At 33.6% G+C, this 19,638-nt stretch overlaps 1 protein-coding gene and 1 pseudogene across 1 annotated transcript; one reads left to right on the forward strand and one right to left on the reverse strand.

The window, feature by feature from the left end:
- The first annotated feature begins 7,669 nt into the window (after nt 1–7,669).
- On the forward strand, nt 7,670–8,607 carry LOC130848651 (olfactory receptor 1052-like; annotated as a pseudogene).
- An 8,542-nt stretch (nt 8,608–17,149) lies between these two features.
- LOC130850146 (olfactory receptor 8H1-like) lies at nt 17,150–18,097 on the reverse strand. Its single transcript, XM_057729528.1, has one exon. The coding sequence runs from the start codon at nt 18,095–18,097 to the stop codon at nt 17,150–17,152; it is 948 nt and encodes a 315-aa protein (XP_057585511.1).
- Nucleotides 18,098–19,638: the final 1,541 nt, after the last annotated feature.

A 19,638-nucleotide genomic window follows, 5' to 3' on the forward strand; every position in this document is an offset into this window, starting at 1 on the left:
GATGAACATAAAGTTACGAAAGTTTTGTTCTCCATTTTGTTTTTAGTTTGTTTTGTTAGGTTTAGTTTAACAACTCTAACAAAACAAACTAAAGTATTATTTTCGGTATACTGGCTACACATAAAATGAAACCAAAGAAAACAATGAGGGATTTGAACACCACATCATATTGCTTTGTTTTTCAGAGGCACACACAGAAAAAAATAAAAATGTCTTTCTTTTATTTTTTAGAATAATTTTCCTGGTTCTTCCTGGGTCAGGTTGAAAGTTTATAAGGCAGTCAGTGTTCTTCATGTGTAGTTGAGGTAACGGGTTTGCGTAGGCCTAGCAAATGTGTAGATATTTTTTCCTCTAAGTCGTAGTGACTCAGAGTGTGGATGCTGGGATCAGATAACCCACTGTGCACCCAGTTTTGCTACTAACTAGATAATCACTCTATTGTACCTATAATATGAGAACTAATAATAGTACTAATCCCATAGCATGTCTGTGAACATTAAGTGAAATGATATATTAGCCAGTCACAAAGGGTCATATATGGTGTGGTTTCATTTATATGAAATATCCAGAATAGATAAATCTATGGAAATGGAAGGATTGGTGGCTGCCAAGAGATGGGGGCAGGAGGGAATGGAGAACAATTGTTTAATGGGTATGGGGTTTTATTTTGGCATGATGAAAATGTTTTGCAACTAGATAGAGGTGGTGATTGCACAAAACTGTGAATACATTAAACATCACTTAATTGTTCACTTTAAAATAGTTCATTTTATGTTATGTGCATTTCATCTTATAAAAGAAGCTAGTTCTGTGTAAATATATATATATATATTTGGTTAGGAAATTCTAATTTTATTCTAGGCTGCTATTGTCTTATAACTTATCTGTAAATACACATGGAGACTTGGGAGACTCCCCTTCCTTCCTTCCTTCCTTCCTTCCTTCCTTCCTTCCTTCCTTCCTTCCTTCCTTCCTTCTCTCCCTCTTTTCTTCTCTCTCTGTCTCTCTCTTTCTTGTTTACTATTAGATTTCATGGAAGCATAGGTAAAAACATGTTTACTAAATCCAATATCACTGGAGTTCTATGAATACTATGTGGGAATCTGGATACAACAAAACTTTCAGTTTTTATTTCATTTGCTTTTTTCCTTTTAAAAAAAGTTTTATTGATATATAGTTGACAAAAATTTCAGTTTTTAATCAGCAATTAATATAATGATAAATCATCAATATATTAAATGTCAAATATTATCCATCTGAAGTTGAAAAGTAACTAATGTGCATAGTGATACTATTTCAGAATATTGAACACATAATTCCACATCTATTTTTTTATTGTGAGTTATTTGTTATCCTCAAGAATGGCTTTTCCACACAGAAAAAAGCTACACACAAATAAAATTTTCTGTATTATTAACAGGCAATATTTTGGTATAATAAACACAACAATGAACATTTTTCCTTAGTTTTGATTCAAACTGCAGAACATAGTATTCTAAGTATATAATTAGCAAATTGCAACAATCACTTATTTAAAGGCTCTTAAAGATTGCCACAAACTTATTTAATTAAACTCTCTTAATAGTTTAATTTATTTATAAATTTCTTTTTATTTCTTCTTAATCTTATTAGGTATCCAGTCAACAAATAAAATCAATGCAAGAATATAAATAGTTTTTATATTTTAATACAATATTATGATGTATTCAAATTTTCTTGATTAATGCTATTTAAAATCATACTTAAATTTTCTTTCATTTTCAAAAAAGAAAACGCTGTCAAATTTTGAATAATATATTTGAAATTTGTCTTACAAATATAATCAGTCTGATGATCTAATACACAATGTCTTTTAACTTAGTGTCTTATTAGTTGAAATTCATCATTTAAACTTGGTGTCAAAAATATTTATTTATGAAGCAATTACAGCTAGTAAAGCAAGCTAAGGATTCCATTTCAGAGGATGGAAGTTGTCTATTAGCCCAAGGATTTTTGTCTACAATATAGGATTGTCCTTTTTGCCGTTAACATTGACTCTTGTTAATGTAGCAGTGACTTCATAAATTATGAAAGAGTTGATTTACAGCATGTCATTGATTTTACTGCAATTAATCATATTGATTCTTTCCTGCTTTGAATCTGCAGCACAGCTCTCATTATGAAGTTAGCTCCATTTTTCCATTGACTGTTTTGTTGGATTTTTGAATCCTCTTTTGTTTTGTTGTGACATAGTAATATCTTCTATTTTGTATCTAAAGACACTCTACTGTTTTTCTAGCAGTATCTTCACAACTGTACATAATTTTGCCATAATTCTTTGAATGTTCTGATCTATTTGGATGAACACAAGACCATTATTTTATTAATTTGCACATATTATATGTTACTCTACTTTTATGATGAATACATAATGTATGCTAATGAGTTCACACAGAGCTTAACAAAGCCATGTGCTACCCTCTCCCAAACACACAAATAATGGATATATTATTTACATAATTGAAGAGAGCTAAATATAAAATTATGCAAATAGCTAACAAACTCGTGAAATATAGGGAAAACCTCCATACTGTGCTAGGAATCTACTTCTGCTTCAGTAGAATGGCAGATACAAAGGAGCTATAAAACATAATCTACATCTCTATAGTGCTAATTGAATTATTAGAGAGAAGAAAGGCATACATTATTATATTCAGAAGCCAAAAGGAGAGCATACACTTGAATTAATTCTGTCTCTCTGTGTGTGTGTTTGTAATCTCTCATGAAACTTCAATACAAATAATTGTTAAAAATTTTGGATCATGATGGCATGCATTCCTTATATCAACTTCATGATGAATCAGTGAGGTAGAGAAAGCATGGACGAATGGTCCCAATTTATAGGAAAGAAGACAACTGCAGCTGTCTCATCATTAGAACATTTGAACACTTGTCTGAGTCCTGTCTATGTCATTGGAACCCATTTCATTAGTTCCTGCAATTACATTTAGTCTCTGTTGTGCCTTTATCCTAAGATGTTTGAGTTTTAGAGAAAAATCTTTTTTTTAAATTGTTTTGTTTATAAAAGTATTCATATTTTACATAAAAAGTGAGAACAGAGACACCTAATGAACAACTGTTGAGAAGACCTGCAGCTTGATTAGTTCCAGTCTCAAGAGAACAGAAAGGATGCTGATGATCTAACCTGTGGACGTTTGAGATTTACATACACCCGAGCTACAGCCTGTGTCCTCCAAAAGAAAAGGACATAAACATTAAAAGCTCTTCGCTCAAGGATAAGACCTTTAGGAATAATGGAAACCTGGTTTTTTGTAGATACTCTTTTTACTCTGGACTTGCTTAATTTTGAGTATGTTTAGGAAGTGGTTATATAGGTTTACTTACAATTTTGAAATTTCCTTTAATCTCCACACTTAAAAAATCTGTTACCAGATGTATGATTTCAGTATTGTTCTCAAACACCCAGAAAACAATTTCCTAACATGGGTTTAATTTATCTTTCAAAGGCTTTCTTCTCATTTTGTGGAAAATGTGCACTATTTATATAATTAACTTCAATATTCTCATGTGTGTGTATATGTACATGGTATTTAATATTTGGTGTTTATAATAACTTTAACATATTTGCACTTTTATAGAGAGTTTGAGATATTCCATGGAAAGTTGAATATCTCAGAATTGTAATGTATTTGGTATATTACAAGGAAAATCATTTCTTCCCAAACTTATTAATATTAGTTTATGAAAATCTTTTAGACCTAGATTTATTTTATTATTCCAGCAATAATATTTAAAGAATTATTTTCTACTTTCCTTGAGCTTGTTATTGTATCCTGTCTGTAATAAAAGCTGGGCATGCACACAGACACTTGATTTCCAGAGCTCAGGACTGCTTTTGCTACAATAAGCTGATGTTTCTTCCTACTGCAACTACAGTGTGTCTGATTAAGTAGTCTTCAAATAAGTAGGTATTATTTTATTGTATTATTGTTATTATTATTATTATTAACCTCACCACAAGGCTTGCAGGGTCTTGGTTCTGGACCAGGGATCAAATCTGGGGCCCTGGCAGTGAGAGCACTGAGTCCTAACCATTGAACTGCCAGGGAATTCCCAATATGTGTTATTTTAAAATTAGACTACCTAAGCTACATAGTTTTGGGTCTTTCATTATGTCAAGGTGATTGTTGGCGATAACGTGTTTTTTTTTTTGTTTTTGTTTTTGTTTTTTTTAGTTTTTATTTATGATTGTTTAAGTTTGTGTGTGTGTTGTTTGGTGTTTTTGCTTCTTTTTGTCTTATAAACAATTTTAATCATAAATCATTCAGTTTATATTACTTTAAAGTATAAGTACATTGATATCCTTATGAATTTATATCCTTATGAATTTATAAATAACAAAATAGTTCATATAATATGTAATCAGATCTATACTTATCTGTATATAATATTCTGTAGCAACAGGAACAAAATACAAGTGATAAATTAAATATAATATTTACACAATATTTTATAATGATTTCAGTTATAAATATTATGATGGCAACATAATCATACTTGGGGAGCAAATCTCCATGAAAGCATATAGTGAGATAGTTCAGTTTTGGTTTATAGCATAGAGACACCATTGTTTTGATAGGTATTTGGCTGGGACCATTTTTTATTATCATGATAAATGCTTTTAACTTTGTGATTTCTTTCACCAATATCCTTCTCACTGTGACATTGATCTGATGGTTGTATATTTTCTAATGTCCTTTTGGAGTCATAAGTCAAAAATAAATTACTCTGAAGGAATTTCATATTTTTTTAAACAAACAAATACCTTTTTTGGGGTCCTGACAATTCAAGATATTGATCTGAAAGTTGAAAGAATTGCATTTGAGCATGTCATTAGGTTACAATATGTTATTTCTAGTATTTCTTGTCCTAAGGCAATACTCACACTTATTACTGTTCTAAAGTGGCTCTTATTCTATCAGGAAGATGATACTGACTGGTATCAGAAGTCCTGCATTTAGTGACAGAGTGAATCTGTGTTCTAGGTGTAATTCTAACAGCATGAGAGAAAAATCATATCTTGATCCTTGGTAACACTTTTTTCTATTTACAGTTTTCTATTATGTGTTCAGCAGATAAAGCTGTTGCTAAAATTCATACTGCTAAGTTATGGGAGTCACATTGGTTTTTCTGTGTCCTGGTGTTGAGACACGTCCAACAGTATCATGTGGCAGGTCATAGTTACATCTTCCAAGTGAATATTTATGTTACTTAAACTGGCACAGGAACTCCATTTCCCCCCCTCTCTTCCTCTGAAAGATAAATGGGAAACTTATACAAACTTTTTTTTTATTTGTTTCTTTTTTTTGATTTTTTTGTAGTTAGCATATATGGCAGGTCAAAGGAAAAGCTGTATTGGAATTCAAGCCATCCTGTTACTGACCAGGGTTCTTGGTCTTAACCTTAATTAATATAAATTGATAAGAGGTCAGACAAGAAATTTAGGCAAGGCTTTTATTGGGGCCCCTGCTGTCCTAAGGCTGGGGAGCTGGTTCCTTATATGGGGTGAGGGTAGGGGCAGATCCAGGGGTCAGGACAGAGGAGTGTTTTACATGGTTTGCCCACCCTTTAGAAGCATTGAGTGCAAGGGGCATGCACAGTACCCTGTTTTGTCTCTGTATACCCTGTTTTTGCTTCCAGCTCTTCAGAAGTGGCAGTTGCAATTTTGGTCCTTTTGTACATTGTTGAACCAACTGGGCATGCATGCAGTTATTTTTAGTCCCTCATAGTTTCTCTGTATTTTGCTGCTCAAGGAGAAGTTTGCCCAGGAGCAAGCACTGCAGCAGAAGGTCCAGGTTCCAGGTTCTAGCCTCTCAATTCTACTAATGTACTCCAGTGATGTGATGTTCCCATTACACTAAACAGTTTCACAGAAAAAAAAAAGTTGGCTATTAAGAAACACATAAATGTCCTTTCACCTGCAAAGTTTTTTCTTTAATTGATCTTATTTCCAGATTAAAAAGACGTGATTCTATATTTTAGAATCTGGGTCTTTTAACAGAAGAAAATACTTGCTATTTCCAGCAAATTATTTCTTCTTTTTCCTGGATACAGACTCGGATTCCTTGTGCTTCGCAAATTCATTGATCTACAATATAGACAGGATCTAATTTATAATCTCAATTTGTGAGCAATGAACCTCTGTACTAATAGAATGAATAATTTTGTTTTGATTTAACAAAACCCCAAAGATTGAATCCCAGGCTTACCCAAATCCCGACCTCTGTGGACTTCAAGTTCCATGAGAGCACAATTAGGATATCCTTAAGATGTCTAATGCCTAACACAGTGCCTCACATAAAAGCCGTGTTTGTTATTTTAAGCAACCAATTCTTGGTATTTTACTATAGTAGCAATAGGAAACTAACACTCTATATAGTAAAGTATCTACCATCTTTTTCTATTCACCCTCTCCTTCATCACTTTTCTTCACAGTATTTACCATTATCTATGGAATATCAATAGGTATTTTTTAATTTAAAATGTAAGCTCCTGACAGCATGACATTTATCTTGTTCAATGCTTCATCTCTAGGAGATATAATTCTTCTTGGCACAGAGTAATAAGTAATGCATATTTATTGAATGTATGAAAGTATATATGAAAGGATTAACTTATTGATATTTAACAAATATTGTTTAATTAGTATTATATCATGCCAAAAACAAGTGAAACTGAGTGGCAGCCTACATTTTTTAAAGCAAGACATATCTGACTGATACAAATTTGGTACTTTATACTCACATCTTGCCTCTTTTCATTAAGCTTTGGGGTTTGTTGTTTTCATGCTGATAAAACTCAAGGATGTGAAGGTAAATACAAAGGGGTGATAGGAATGGATTCTCAAGTTAAATTGAACTTCTATCTTTTGATTGGCTTAAGTATTAAATAGTAAATAACTATTTATTACTATCATTTAATATCATTTACTATTTAACTATTTAGCACTTACTATTTAACTATTAATATAATTTACTGTCATTTAATATCATTTGCTATTTAACTATTACTACGTCTCCTTCCTGACTCAACTCTCCTGGAAGGCACAGACATTGTTGTCCAAGGGAGGAATCTGAGCATACAGTGAGGCAAAAAAGTTCTGACACTTGAGATTTGTGAAGACAAGGAGTTGAATATTATGAAAAAGTGTTATGACTTAACTGGGTGTGAAAAAATAGGAATAGGTTAGCCACAGAAAAAGAAATAATTTCTATCACAGAATGTCACAGTTTGTAGCCCACATAAGCAGAGAAATTGTATGTGTCATAGACTGAGTCAGGGGTTTGGTATGAAGTATACTTGGGTTAGAATGTCAGTCCTACCAATTAATAGTTTCATGATCTAAGAGAGTTTTCTTATACCAATTTTGATGATGTGGAAACTGAGAATACAATAATCTCTAGTTCCAAATATTTGTCACTTAGAAGTTAACTGTCTAGTACATATATGGTAAATTGCTAAGTTTATTTTTTCATCTAACTTACAGCGTAAACCTAAATGTTCCGTACTTTTATGATACCACATCATGGAGAAATCATGTATATATACATTTTTCATCTGAGTGATACCATCTTGTTCTGCAGCTAAAGAGCTATACAAATCTGAGTGCATGGCAGGTTGGAATCATACAGGTGTGAAGGAATTCCTTCTGGTGGGTTTAACTGAAAATCCTAATTTGCAGATCCCGCTCTTTTTGCTGTTTCTCCTTATTTATCTTATCACGCTGATGGGGAACTGGGGGATGATCATCTTGATCTGGATAAATGCCCCACTTCATACTCCAATGTACTTCTTCCTCAGCAACATCTCTTTTTGTGATATCTGCTACTCAACTGTCTTTGCTCCCCAAATGCTGGTCTTTTCCTTTCAAAACACAAGGCCAGTACATTTTGGGGCTGTGTTCTACAGAGTTTCTTCTTTGCAGTGTATGTAACCATAGAGGTCATCTTGTTTTCTATGATGGCTTATGGCCGCTATGTAGCAAGAGCCAACCCCTTGTTGTATACAGTCATTATGACCCAAAGGGTTTGTGTTCAGATGGTTCTTGTATCTTACTTGGGAGGGCTCATTAACTCCCTGACACACACAATAGGTTTGCTCAAATTAGACTTCTGTGGTCCTAACATTGCGCATCATTATTTCTGTGACATTCCCCCTCTTTTGAGGCTCTCTTGTTCAGATCCCCATAAGAATGAGATGTTGCTTTTGATATTCTCTGGGATCATTGCAATGTTCACATTTATCATCATCACAGTCTCTTACATTTGCATCATCATTGCCATCCAGAGAATCCACTCATCTGAGGGGAGGCACAAAGCCTTCTCCACTTGTGCCTCCCATCTGACTGCTGTGACTTTATTCTATGGGTCTGTGACCTTTAGTTACATCCAGCCAAGCTCTCAGTATTCTCTAGAACAGGAGAAGCTCTCTGCTGTGTTTTATACTTTGATGATCCCGATGTTAAACCCACTGATTTACAATCTGAGGAATAAGGATGTGAAAAAACAAACAAAACTGTCAATATGGTGGAAGAGAACCTCAACTTGATTCAATCTTGTCTATGGCTTTGCCAACCTAACAGTAATCTGAAAAAAGAGAGACTTTCTTTAAAATTGTATCACAGGTACAATCACAAACAAAATTGAAATCAAGACACTCTACGCAATTTGAGAAGTGAGTATTGAGTTTGACAGGAAGACTGAAAATCACTCTATTTCACCATTCATTGTGTTGTGACTTCATTCTTGGAAAAAACTGATAGTTTTTCTAACAAATTCTCATGATCAACTCTGAAAGAGTTCACCATGGATTTCATAGAATCTTTCATTGACTTGAATCAAAAGAGTACTCCAACAGTAGGCATTTATCAAATGCATTGTTATCTCAGAGAAATACTGAAATATTTCATAGTGTGGTTTTCATAGATCACATTGTTATTTTTTGTTTTAAAAATGCTATCACTCAAGTAAAAATATATTCTTCAATTCTGTATTTAAATTGCATACCTTAATAGTATCTTAGAAAAATGGCTTAGAAAATGGCTATAGAAAACTCTCATTAGTTATAATTTGTTCATTCAACACATATTTACTGAGTAATTTTATTGTACCAATAATTCTGTGTGATCCAAAGCTAAAGAGATTTATGTTATGGAGTTAAAGCTGTTAGAGGATCAACCAAGAGAGGAATATGCTAAGTGTGAAGGACAATTAAAATTTAAGAAAATATATGAATTTGGCTCTAGCATGGAATTTTAACACAAAAGCAGTAGAAAATGTCTGCCAAGTTATTTATGGACATATTTATGAAGTACCTTTAATGTTAGTATAACATGTTTTAGACTCTCTCAACAGCTAATAAATGACACAATAAATGAAATGCAAATAGTACACTTCAAGAGATTTCCCAGGATATCACTGATATCAACATTTTGGAAAGTCAAAGAACAAATTAGGGAAAAGTTATCCTGAGATGGCTAAGAAGTGTTGCAGGTGAGCAATACAGAAAAGGGGACAAATTCAAGAGACACTTCATGAAAATCATGCACAAGACTTGAGAAATGATTAGGGTTTCTTTTTATTTTCTTTTTATTTATTTATTTATTTTTAGAAAAAAAGGTTTTACATGACTGGAAGGTTTTGAACCAGTTTAACTAGTCGGATAAATCGGTTAAGAAAAAATACATAGGTGCAAGATTTGCACATCATTAGAATTTCCAAAAGAATCCTCTTTCTCTGAAGAGATGATAGCCAAGAACAATGCCAAAGAGGGAGAGGTTGCCTAGAATGTTCAAGAAATAACAAAGAGATCAGAGCTGAAACAAATTGGGAAAGATAAGGTGAAGCAAAAGATGTTGCCAGAGAGGAAAAGAGGTCCAGCACATGTCTGGAATATATACAGGCATAGTGACAAGTCGGACAGAAAAGTGACATAGTCCAGCTTATAGCTTAACAAGTTCACTCTGACTGAGTTATTGACAATATATAGACCATAGAATGGTAAACTGGAAGATAGAAGTCCAGGCAGGAGGCTGCACACAATTTAGCCAAGAGTTGATGGCATGTTAGACCAGAGCTGTCAAGGTGAAAATTGTGAGAAAAAGAGATACAAGGTATATGCTGATGTTAGACCTGGCAAGAAGGTGAGGGAAAAAGAGCAGTCAAAGATGACTCCAAGGTGTTTCAATAGGGAAGTAATCAAGTTAAAATAATACATCCAATAACCTACAATAGATATATTTTTCCAAGCTTGTACATAATTTTCAAAGCTGAACATATGATGGGACCAAGAAAAAGTCTGAATGCACATCAAAGGAGAGAGTGTACTAATTTTATAACAGTGAACAAGATACTCAGTTTTGCTAAACACAAGCTGTTTACTTGTAGAGAGAGAATAAACATACCACTTCAAAGTTTCGTAGATAGGTAGGTAAATTAGATAGATGAGTAGATAGATAGCTATACAAATATAAATGTAGATACAGATTAGATATAAATATAGTGTTTAAAGTAATTTTAGCATCTGTTAAGAGCTGGAATTTTACAAGAGAGAAAAACTATGAAAAAGTTGTAAAATTTAGTCAAAATACTGCAAAAAACAATTATGTGATATACCATACTAAACAGAGCTTGTGGAGTATTATGAGAAGATGAACACATTACCTAATGTTAGCTCTCAAAATCTGAGCAAGCATAAATATTGTACTGCATATTATAAAATATTGTATAATTATTATGCATAAATAAATATATGTAAAAATTTATTTTTAATTTATAAAATTTTTAAAGGGTTTAGATAAGTGGTGGGTTTTATACCTGTGTCACTAGTAAGATAAATTAGTTAAAAGCAAAAATAATAGATTTAAAATCTGCATGTCAATAGAATTTTATTTCTAAATACAGATGAAGTAAGAAGGAGACTGAGAGAGTGACAAAGCAAATGTAGCAATTGCAATTGGTATTTATAGATAAAGGGTACATGAGTGATTGTTTATTCTTGCAAATTTGTATTTTTCTTGAATCTCTTCTGTAAGCTTGACATGTTTCAAAATAAAAAGTTGAAGAAAACCTAAGGAAAAGTGCTTATAAGATGAGACCACTTTTACTTCAGCATTTATGCAAAAATACCAAGAAAAGCAAGCTAAGATATATACATTATCTGTTGATAAAGTGAGTAGCTATTAAGGAGAAGAGAACTGAAATGGTTTAGAATTTAGGGGGGTGTAAACTTAGAGAGGTGAGCTGATTTTTGTCTTACTGATATGAGGCACACTTGAAAATGCACTCTTGTGGTGCATGGCGGGTTCTGCAAGTGTTCAGAGGAACCAGTGGAGCTTTCAGCAGATACTTTGCAGGTTTCACTCTCAAAGCATTAGCAATATTCTGGGCCTGAGTAGGCCCTGAGACTAAATAAGTAAATAAACAGATAGAGAGACTGACAGACAATAGATGATAGAGACAAGATAGGTAGATAGATGATAGATAGATAGATAGATAGATGATAGATAGATAGATAGATAGATAGATAGATAGATAGATAGATAGATGATAGATAGATAGATGATAGACAGATAGATAGATGATAGATAGATAGATAGATAGATAGATAGATAGATAGATAGATGATAGATGACAGATAGATAGATAGATGATAGATAGATGATAGATAGATGATAGATATAGATAGAAAGATGGATAGATACAGATGATTAGTATAAAGACTGAATTAAGTGTAGAACTTTTGAAAAGCAGGGAGGAAATTTGGCTGTGTCCCAAACAATACAAATATTAAAGATTGCAATGCACCAAAGGGAAGGCTACTGATTCTGAACCTGTGTCTTGTGACTGCTCTGGGGAAAGAGAAAACAGTGGAGCTTTATGCAGTCATGTCTGACAAGATGAACTGGGCTATCTGGGAGCTTAACCACACAGCTGTTTTTCCCCACAGGAAATGGAAAGGGAAGAGGGATAGAAGAGTCTAAGAAGCGGGTTCTGGGCCACAGAGGCAGGTTGACATCTCTTGCACTCTTGCAGTGCTCAGAAGACACCACATCCTGCTAGAGGAAAGAGCCAGAAACAAAGGGAGTATAGGTCTCCTCCCCAAATTGTTTGCCAGATTGATCCTGCTTTAAGTCAGGTACAGAAAGGCTAGGCTTTCTTTCTGAAGCACAAGGAGAATGAGATTCTGGAGAGTCAGACTGGGCTGGAAAGACAAATTAAAGTCTTTCTCAGTCTCTAGGTGCTTGGTTGATAACATCACACCAGAGGCACGCGGTCTGCAACAAGCACAAGGTCAGCAACACCCTTGAGATATTTGATGCAATTTGAAGATGCACAGGGCAGAAGGCTAAGTTCACACCTCCGAAGTGTTAAAACTGAATTTTATGCAGTGTTTGAGGGCTAGAGAGAGAGACAGAGAGGGGACCCACCTTCTAATCAACATCATAGGAATTCTATACCCCTATAACCAGACAAACCAGAATCAAAATGAAGTTTAACTCCAAATCAGTCCAGTCCCAGCCCAATTAATAATTCAATCAACACAGTCAACTTGTCATCCTTTATGTCTTTTTAGAGAGAAACTGAAGTCCTCCCCTGTGGAAAGTAATGTCACCTCTAGTTTCTATGAACTTTTTATTTACATCAAAAAGCCAGAAAATATGTAAAAGAGTACAAAAATGCAGAGAATACAAAAAGGACCACAGGGCATTTAAATGTTGATGGTAGAAAAAGACTTCAAAAAAATATTATGATTAACATATTGAAGAAAATAGAGAAAAAGTTAGAAAAAACATTTAAGATGAAATATTTCAAAAGAGAAATAAATTTAAAGGGAGACATTCAATGCTCAGCTTCTTTGATGTTGCTATTTTAGATACCACTTATAAGGGAAAACATGCAGTATTTGCTCTTTGTTGTCTGGCTTATTTCACTTCGTACAGTGGCCTTCAGGTTAATCCATGTTATTATCCATGTTATGCAAATCGCAGGGCTTCCCATTTTTCTAACACTGAATAATACACAATTCATGAATATACCATGTTTTCTTCACATCATCTTCAATGGGCATTGGGTTGTTTCCATTTTTTTGGGCTGTTGTGAATAATGCTGCAATGGACCTGGGTGTGAAGGTTTCTCTCTGGGGAGAGGGGAAATGGGGAACTGCTGTTCAATAGGCATGAAGTCTCGGTTATGGGAAATGAATAAATTCTAGAGATCTGCTGTAGAACATCCAGCTTATAGTTAACAATACTGTTGTGTACTGAAAATTTTGTTAAGAGGTTAGATCTCACAATGTGTTCCTATGACAACAAGAAAAAAAAAAAAAACAGGAGCAGGAGGAAATTTTTGAGGTGTTGGAATTATCTATTAACTAGATTGTGGTGATGGTTTCATGGATGTATGCATGTATCCAAATTCATCAAAGTTTATATATTCAATATACACAGTGTTTTGTACATCTATTCTACATGAATAAAATTATTTAAAAAAAGAGAGAGAAAAAAATGTCATTCCAAAATGAAAAAATATTCCCACAAAAGCTGAAAATAAGAACTCAAAGGAAGGATTTAAAATGTATTAGACAAAGCATAGGATAGGATTAATGAACTCAACCACAAGCCAATAAAAATTATATAAACTGAATCAGGGAGAGAAAAAATGAAAAGATAAAGCAGACCATAGGATTTATATTTGGTGCAATTGAATGGTGTGAGATACTTGTAGTTAATGTTCCAGAAAAAGAGAATGGATAGAATAAATACTTTAAGGCAAAGTGACTAAAACTTTTGCAAAACTGATTGTTCTTTTAAAATATATTCAAGACGAGCAGGATATCCCCAATCAAAAAATGTAGAGAAACCCACACATAGGCACTTCGGGGTCAAAGGTAAGTGGTAAGATTTAGGGAAAACTTTTCATAGAAATTATACAATGGAGGGTAAATGGATTGACATTTATGTATGAAAGAAAAATAGAGTAAATACCTAACACTCTATTCTAAGGGAAAAGAAATCTTCAAAAATGACATTGTCAACAAACAGAAGATGAGAAGATTTCTCAGATTAAAATAAGAAATATCAAAAGTTTTAAGAACATAATAAAAACATCCACATGTGGAAATATGTGGAAAATATTAAAGAAATTCCTTGACTTTTGACTGTTATAATTAAAGAAATACCATAAATGATTTTCTACAGGGATCATAGCATGTGAAGAAGTAAAAGGATGAAAATAACAAATGACAGAAATGAATAAGTGAATTAAACTGCTGAAAATTTCTTCCAGTGTTGTATTAAAGTGATAAAGTATCGATTTTTAAAAGATTGTAATAAGAAAAATATATATTACAATTCCTCTTGCAACCAATAAAATAATTAATTTCAATATGTGGGTAAAATAATTCAGTAAGAGAAAGTTTAGTAATGCAATCTTAATGACTTGACTAGTACACTACAAGAAGGAAATGAAGTTCTGAAGGAAAAACATAAACGGAATCGTGAGGCGCTCCACGTAAAATCAGCTTTTCCAATTATTATATATTGAAACAAAGGTTGACAAACTAAATCAGGGTTTATCGACCTTGGCATCATTGCCATTTGGGATTGGATGATTTTCATTATGGAGACTGCAGGTCAACATTAGATGCCAGTAACATCTCTCCTCCCTGGTTAGGATAACTTAAAATCTCTCTAGACATTATTAAATATGCCCTGGGCAGCAAAATTGCCCAGGTGGAGAGCCACTGGAGTAGATTAAGAAGCAAACAAAAAACAACAATAACAATAAAAAACAAGAACCAAGTATATGCAATTTGTGAGATATAGGATACAGACGGAATGTTAAAAGATGGGAAAAGCTATACTACAGAAACACACACTTGGAGGAAGCTAATGTAACTATATTAATATCTGAAAAAGCAAACATTAACAGGGAAATATTATTTATAAAAAGGGATATTCCTTAAGAGTAAAATAACAAATTGAATAGGAAGAAAAAGTGACCCTTAATTTGGATTTACCTAACAACTTGCTTCAAAATACTAATAAGATACGTAGTGAAAATGAGATAACAAAGTGAGATAAGATTATGTAGAGGAAAAACTTTAAAGCTAAAGGAATTTTAACAATCTATTATTATTTTTAATGATCAAATCAAACCTGTAGAAATCAGGAGAAAGACAAAGATTGTTTTTAAGTACACAGAATTTCAACAGAAAAGCAGTTTACTGACGGTTGTTGACATCACAGAAAGGAAGGATTTTTTAACGTTTCAGATTGCCACCAAAGAGATATCGCTACATGCAGATTTTTAACTTGATGAATTTACAAACATTTCATTCACGAGCAAAGCATTGAAAATGAGAGTCTCAATTTTCCCCATGTCCCCAAAACACATTCATCTTAGATTTCAATGACAAAGGAATAATCAAAGGTTAAACTTGTAAGTGTACATAGAAGGCTGCAAAAATTACATATGAATTGACAGAAGTATTGCTTATATATAATATATACGTGTACATATGTAACTATCAACTTAGAAGAACACATACAAAGCTGCTAAGAACTGTGAGGGCATTTCTATGTCCTTAAATTTTTCAGCATTCTTTCAAATCTTTCCAATAGTAATACATACCATTCTAAGTCACTTATAAAATACTGGTGAATATCCTTTAAGAAAAAGCCATTGTGCATTAAAAATACTCAGGAATCCCACTAATGGGCATATACCCAGAGAAAACCATAATCCAAAAAGAAACATGTACCACAATGTTCATTGCAGCACTATTTACAATAGCCAGGACATGGAAGCAGCCTAAATGCCCATCAGCAGATGAATGGATAAAGAAGATGTGGCACATATATATAATGACATATTACTCAGCCATGAAAAGGAATGAAATTGAGTTATTTGTATTGAGGTGGATAGACCTAGAGTCTGTCATACAGAGTGAAGTAAGCCAGAAAGGGAAAAACAAATATCAAATGCTAACTCATATATATGGAATCTAAAAAAAATGGAACCCATTGACAGGGTAAGAATAAAGATGCAGATGTAGAGAAGGGTCTGGAAGACATGGGGTTGGGGGTGAAAGAGAAGCTGGAAGGAAGTGAGAGAGCAGCACTGACATGCACACAGTACCAAAAGTAAAATAGATAGCTAGTGGGAAGTGGAATAACACAGGGAGATCAACTCAATGACTGGTGATGATTTAGAGGGTTCGGATAGGAGGTTGGGAGGGAGTCGCAGGAGAGAGGGGATATGGGGATATATGTATAAATATAGCTGTTTCACTTTGTTGTGCAGCAAAAACTGACAGAACAGTGTAAAGCAATTATACTCCAATGAAGAGCTTAAAAAAAATACTCAAGAATGTGAGTGTTCTAATGATAAAGGCCAGTATTTATTAGTACTACCTTAAATGACTTGCATCATTTACTTTGTGATTTAATCTTCAGTAACTCTATGAACCTGGACTTATTATTTATTTTGTGCAGTTGAGGAAACTTGAGGCTTAAAGTTTCAGTGACTTTTTAAGTTTACACAGCTCGAGGGGTACCAGATCTAGAGTCTAAATCCTAGAATGTTGCTTTCCGAAGCAAGTGTTTATAATCACTCTGCTACATTGCTTCTCCACAAAATGAATGAGATAATTTCTAAAAGTATTATCATTGTTCCCAAAATGGAGCTCTTTTTCATCATAAAATTCTCTGAAGTGGATTATGCATGGGAATATGTATGATATAATTTAAAGGTAACAACTGTATTTTCTTCATTTTGCAAATTTTTTTCCCTTAAAACCACACACATTTAGAAATAGATTTAACATGTTTCATGGTTTCCAGTTACAATGTGGCTTTCTAAAGGCATATTCCTGGAAATGTCCAAGATCATATTTGGTCAAGCAAAGGATGGTAAGCAAAAGATGGTTCAACAGAAGAAACAAAAACAACAGCAACAACAACAAAAAAACAAGCAAACAAAAGAAAGAAACAAACAAAAAACCCAATTCAAATGTTTCTGGAAAGAGACAAAAGAAATACACAATTGGAAAGAACAAGAAGGATGATCTTAAAAGTTTAGCTTTACAGTTATTTTAATATCCTGGAGCCCTTTGTCTTCTGCATGACTCTAATAAGAGCATTTTTTACTTCTTTGTTTCTAAGACTATAAATGAGTGGATTCAGCATGGGGATGACCATAGTATAAAAAACAGAAGCCACTTGATCCTTTCCCAAGGAGTAGGACTTATTGGGTTTTAAATAAGTAAAAATCATAGAGCTGTAAAAGATAGTGACTCCCAGAAGATGGGAGGCACAAGTAGAGAAGGCTTTTCGCTTCCCTGAAGTTGAAGTAATTTTCAGGATAGTAGACAGGACAGACACATAGGACACAGATATTGTGATAAGAGACACCACTAGGGTGGAGCCAGCAGAAATGAAAATCATAATTTCAATGTCATGTGTGTCAGTGCAGGACAGGGATAAAATTGCAGGTCCATCACAGAAAAAGTGATAGATTATATTGGAGTCACAGAAATGCACTCTACTCAAGCAAAGCCCATTGACAAAGGAGTCCATGAAGCCAATCAAATAAGATGCAAAGACTAGCAAGCAGCAGTATCTGGTGGACATAACAACTGGGTAATGCAGAGGGTTGCAGATAGCTACATAGCGATCATAGGCCATTGAGGCAAGAAGGAAACATTCAGTGCCACCCAAGAAAACAAAGAAATACATCTGGGTGAAGCAGTTCAGGTATGAAATATACTTGGTGGACATCAGTAAGTTTTCTAAGGTTTTAGGGGTGATGACGGTTGAGTAACTGAGGTCAAGAAATGACATGTGGCTGAGGAAAAAATACATGGGAGTGTGAAGCTGGAGTTGCAGGCGGATGATCAGCAACATCCCTGTATTCCCCAGCACAGTGATCAGGTAGATGAGGAGAAACAGTGTAAAGAGGAACAGCTGGAGGTCTTCAGAATCTGTCAATCCCATGAGGATGAAGCCAGACACATGTGTGGTGTTCCTTTTACCCATAGTGTTAAGATGCTCTAAACTGTTGAGAAATCAAAGTTGATGCTTAGCAGGAATCACTCCAAAAATTTTGTGTTTCTATAAATGACATGATATATTTATATTAGTTTATTTTTTCTAAAATGTGCAATAATGAGGCATGCACAGAGTATGAAGAGAAAAATCTTGATTTGCAAATATAGAAATAAGTGTAAATTAACATCTGAATATAACAAAAGCTAATGTATTAAATAAGTAGAATAAGCCTGACACTGTTCTAAATGCTTTCCTTGATTATTGCATTTAATACCCATGAGATTATTATACCATAGTTAGTACAATTAGCCAGATTTTTTTAAGATGAGAAAAAGGGCACAGAAAATTTAGGTAACTTTTCCAGTGTCAGAGCTATTAAATGTTAGCTCTGTAATTCCAGCAAGATAGATTGATCCCAGAGAGCATGCCCGTAATACTATATTCTTCTTTATGATTAATTTCAGCAAAGCTGAGGAAAATAATGCTAGATATATAATGAAAATGATAGAAAAATAGTTTTAATGCATCATGTACTGTTCTTTTCTTTCCAATATTATTTAATACTAATAAAAAGTAAATTTCAAGCTTAGTGGGCTTTAGTAGGATATTTTAAAACCATAGACCATATATTAGTATTAATTGCCAAATGATAAGCTGTCTTCCAAACTTGACCATTCAAAATTAAGATTCTTCCAAAGTTATATTTTTAAAATATATACATTGATTGCAGACCCTGATTACATCAACTCTATATTTCTGGTTCTACAAATCCTGGCATTACTTAGGGTAAAGTTTAAATGATATCTGAATGCATATTCTTCTAAAAATGTCCCTGTTTTATTTGATCCTTACTAAAACCTTTGAATTTTGAGAATAATACTTACCTGGAGACAAAGTTGGTGAAAAAAACACTTTCTTCCAATATTGTCTGTCTAGAGGTATGTCAACCTCAAATTTTGCTCACAAATAAAATATGAAGACCATTTCAGTTGAAAATTTCTGTAATATAATGTTTTCTTTGAAATAAATTCTGCTTAAATTTTAGGCAATCATTTTATTTTATTCTGAGGGAAAAATAAATCAACTTATAAATTGCATTCAGCTTCTGATCAATTGTAAAATTTGCCAGGAAGTTATGTCTAAAAAGAAAATCATGGACCTATTGTGATCATACGTAAGCAGAGTATACCTTTCCTCTCACCCTGGTAATCTGAGTGCGTCATATACTGAGGATTGATAATAATGAAACATTTGCTCATCCCTCTGGACCAATTTCCAAGGAAGATTGCTTGGCATGTTTCCAAGGACAATAGTTCAAGGACTAAATGCAGCTATGCTAGGTTTTGAGAAGCCAGTCATCTTTTCCCTTAGAAGCCACACAATGAAGAGTCTAATGGTTTGGTCTTCCTTTGTGATGCTCTAAATTTATGCCTGGGGTGGTAGAGGAACTCTTTCTAGAGAAACACTTATTTTCTCTATGACTGAAACCATCAGGGACAGAATGATACATTTTCCACAATGAAAGTTTT

This window comes from Hippopotamus amphibius, chromosome 3, assembly GCF_030028045.1.
Source record: "Hippopotamus amphibius kiboko isolate mHipAmp2 chromosome 3, mHipAmp2.hap2, whole genome shotgun sequence".
NCBI lineage: Eukaryota > Metazoa > Chordata > Mammalia > Artiodactyla > Hippopotamidae > Hippopotamus > Hippopotamus amphibius.

Coding starts and splice junctions, on each gene's coding strand:
- LOC130850146 (XM_057729528.1), bottom strand. CDS start 18,097: ATGGGTAAAAGGAACACCACACATGTGTCTGGCTTCATCCTCATGGGA.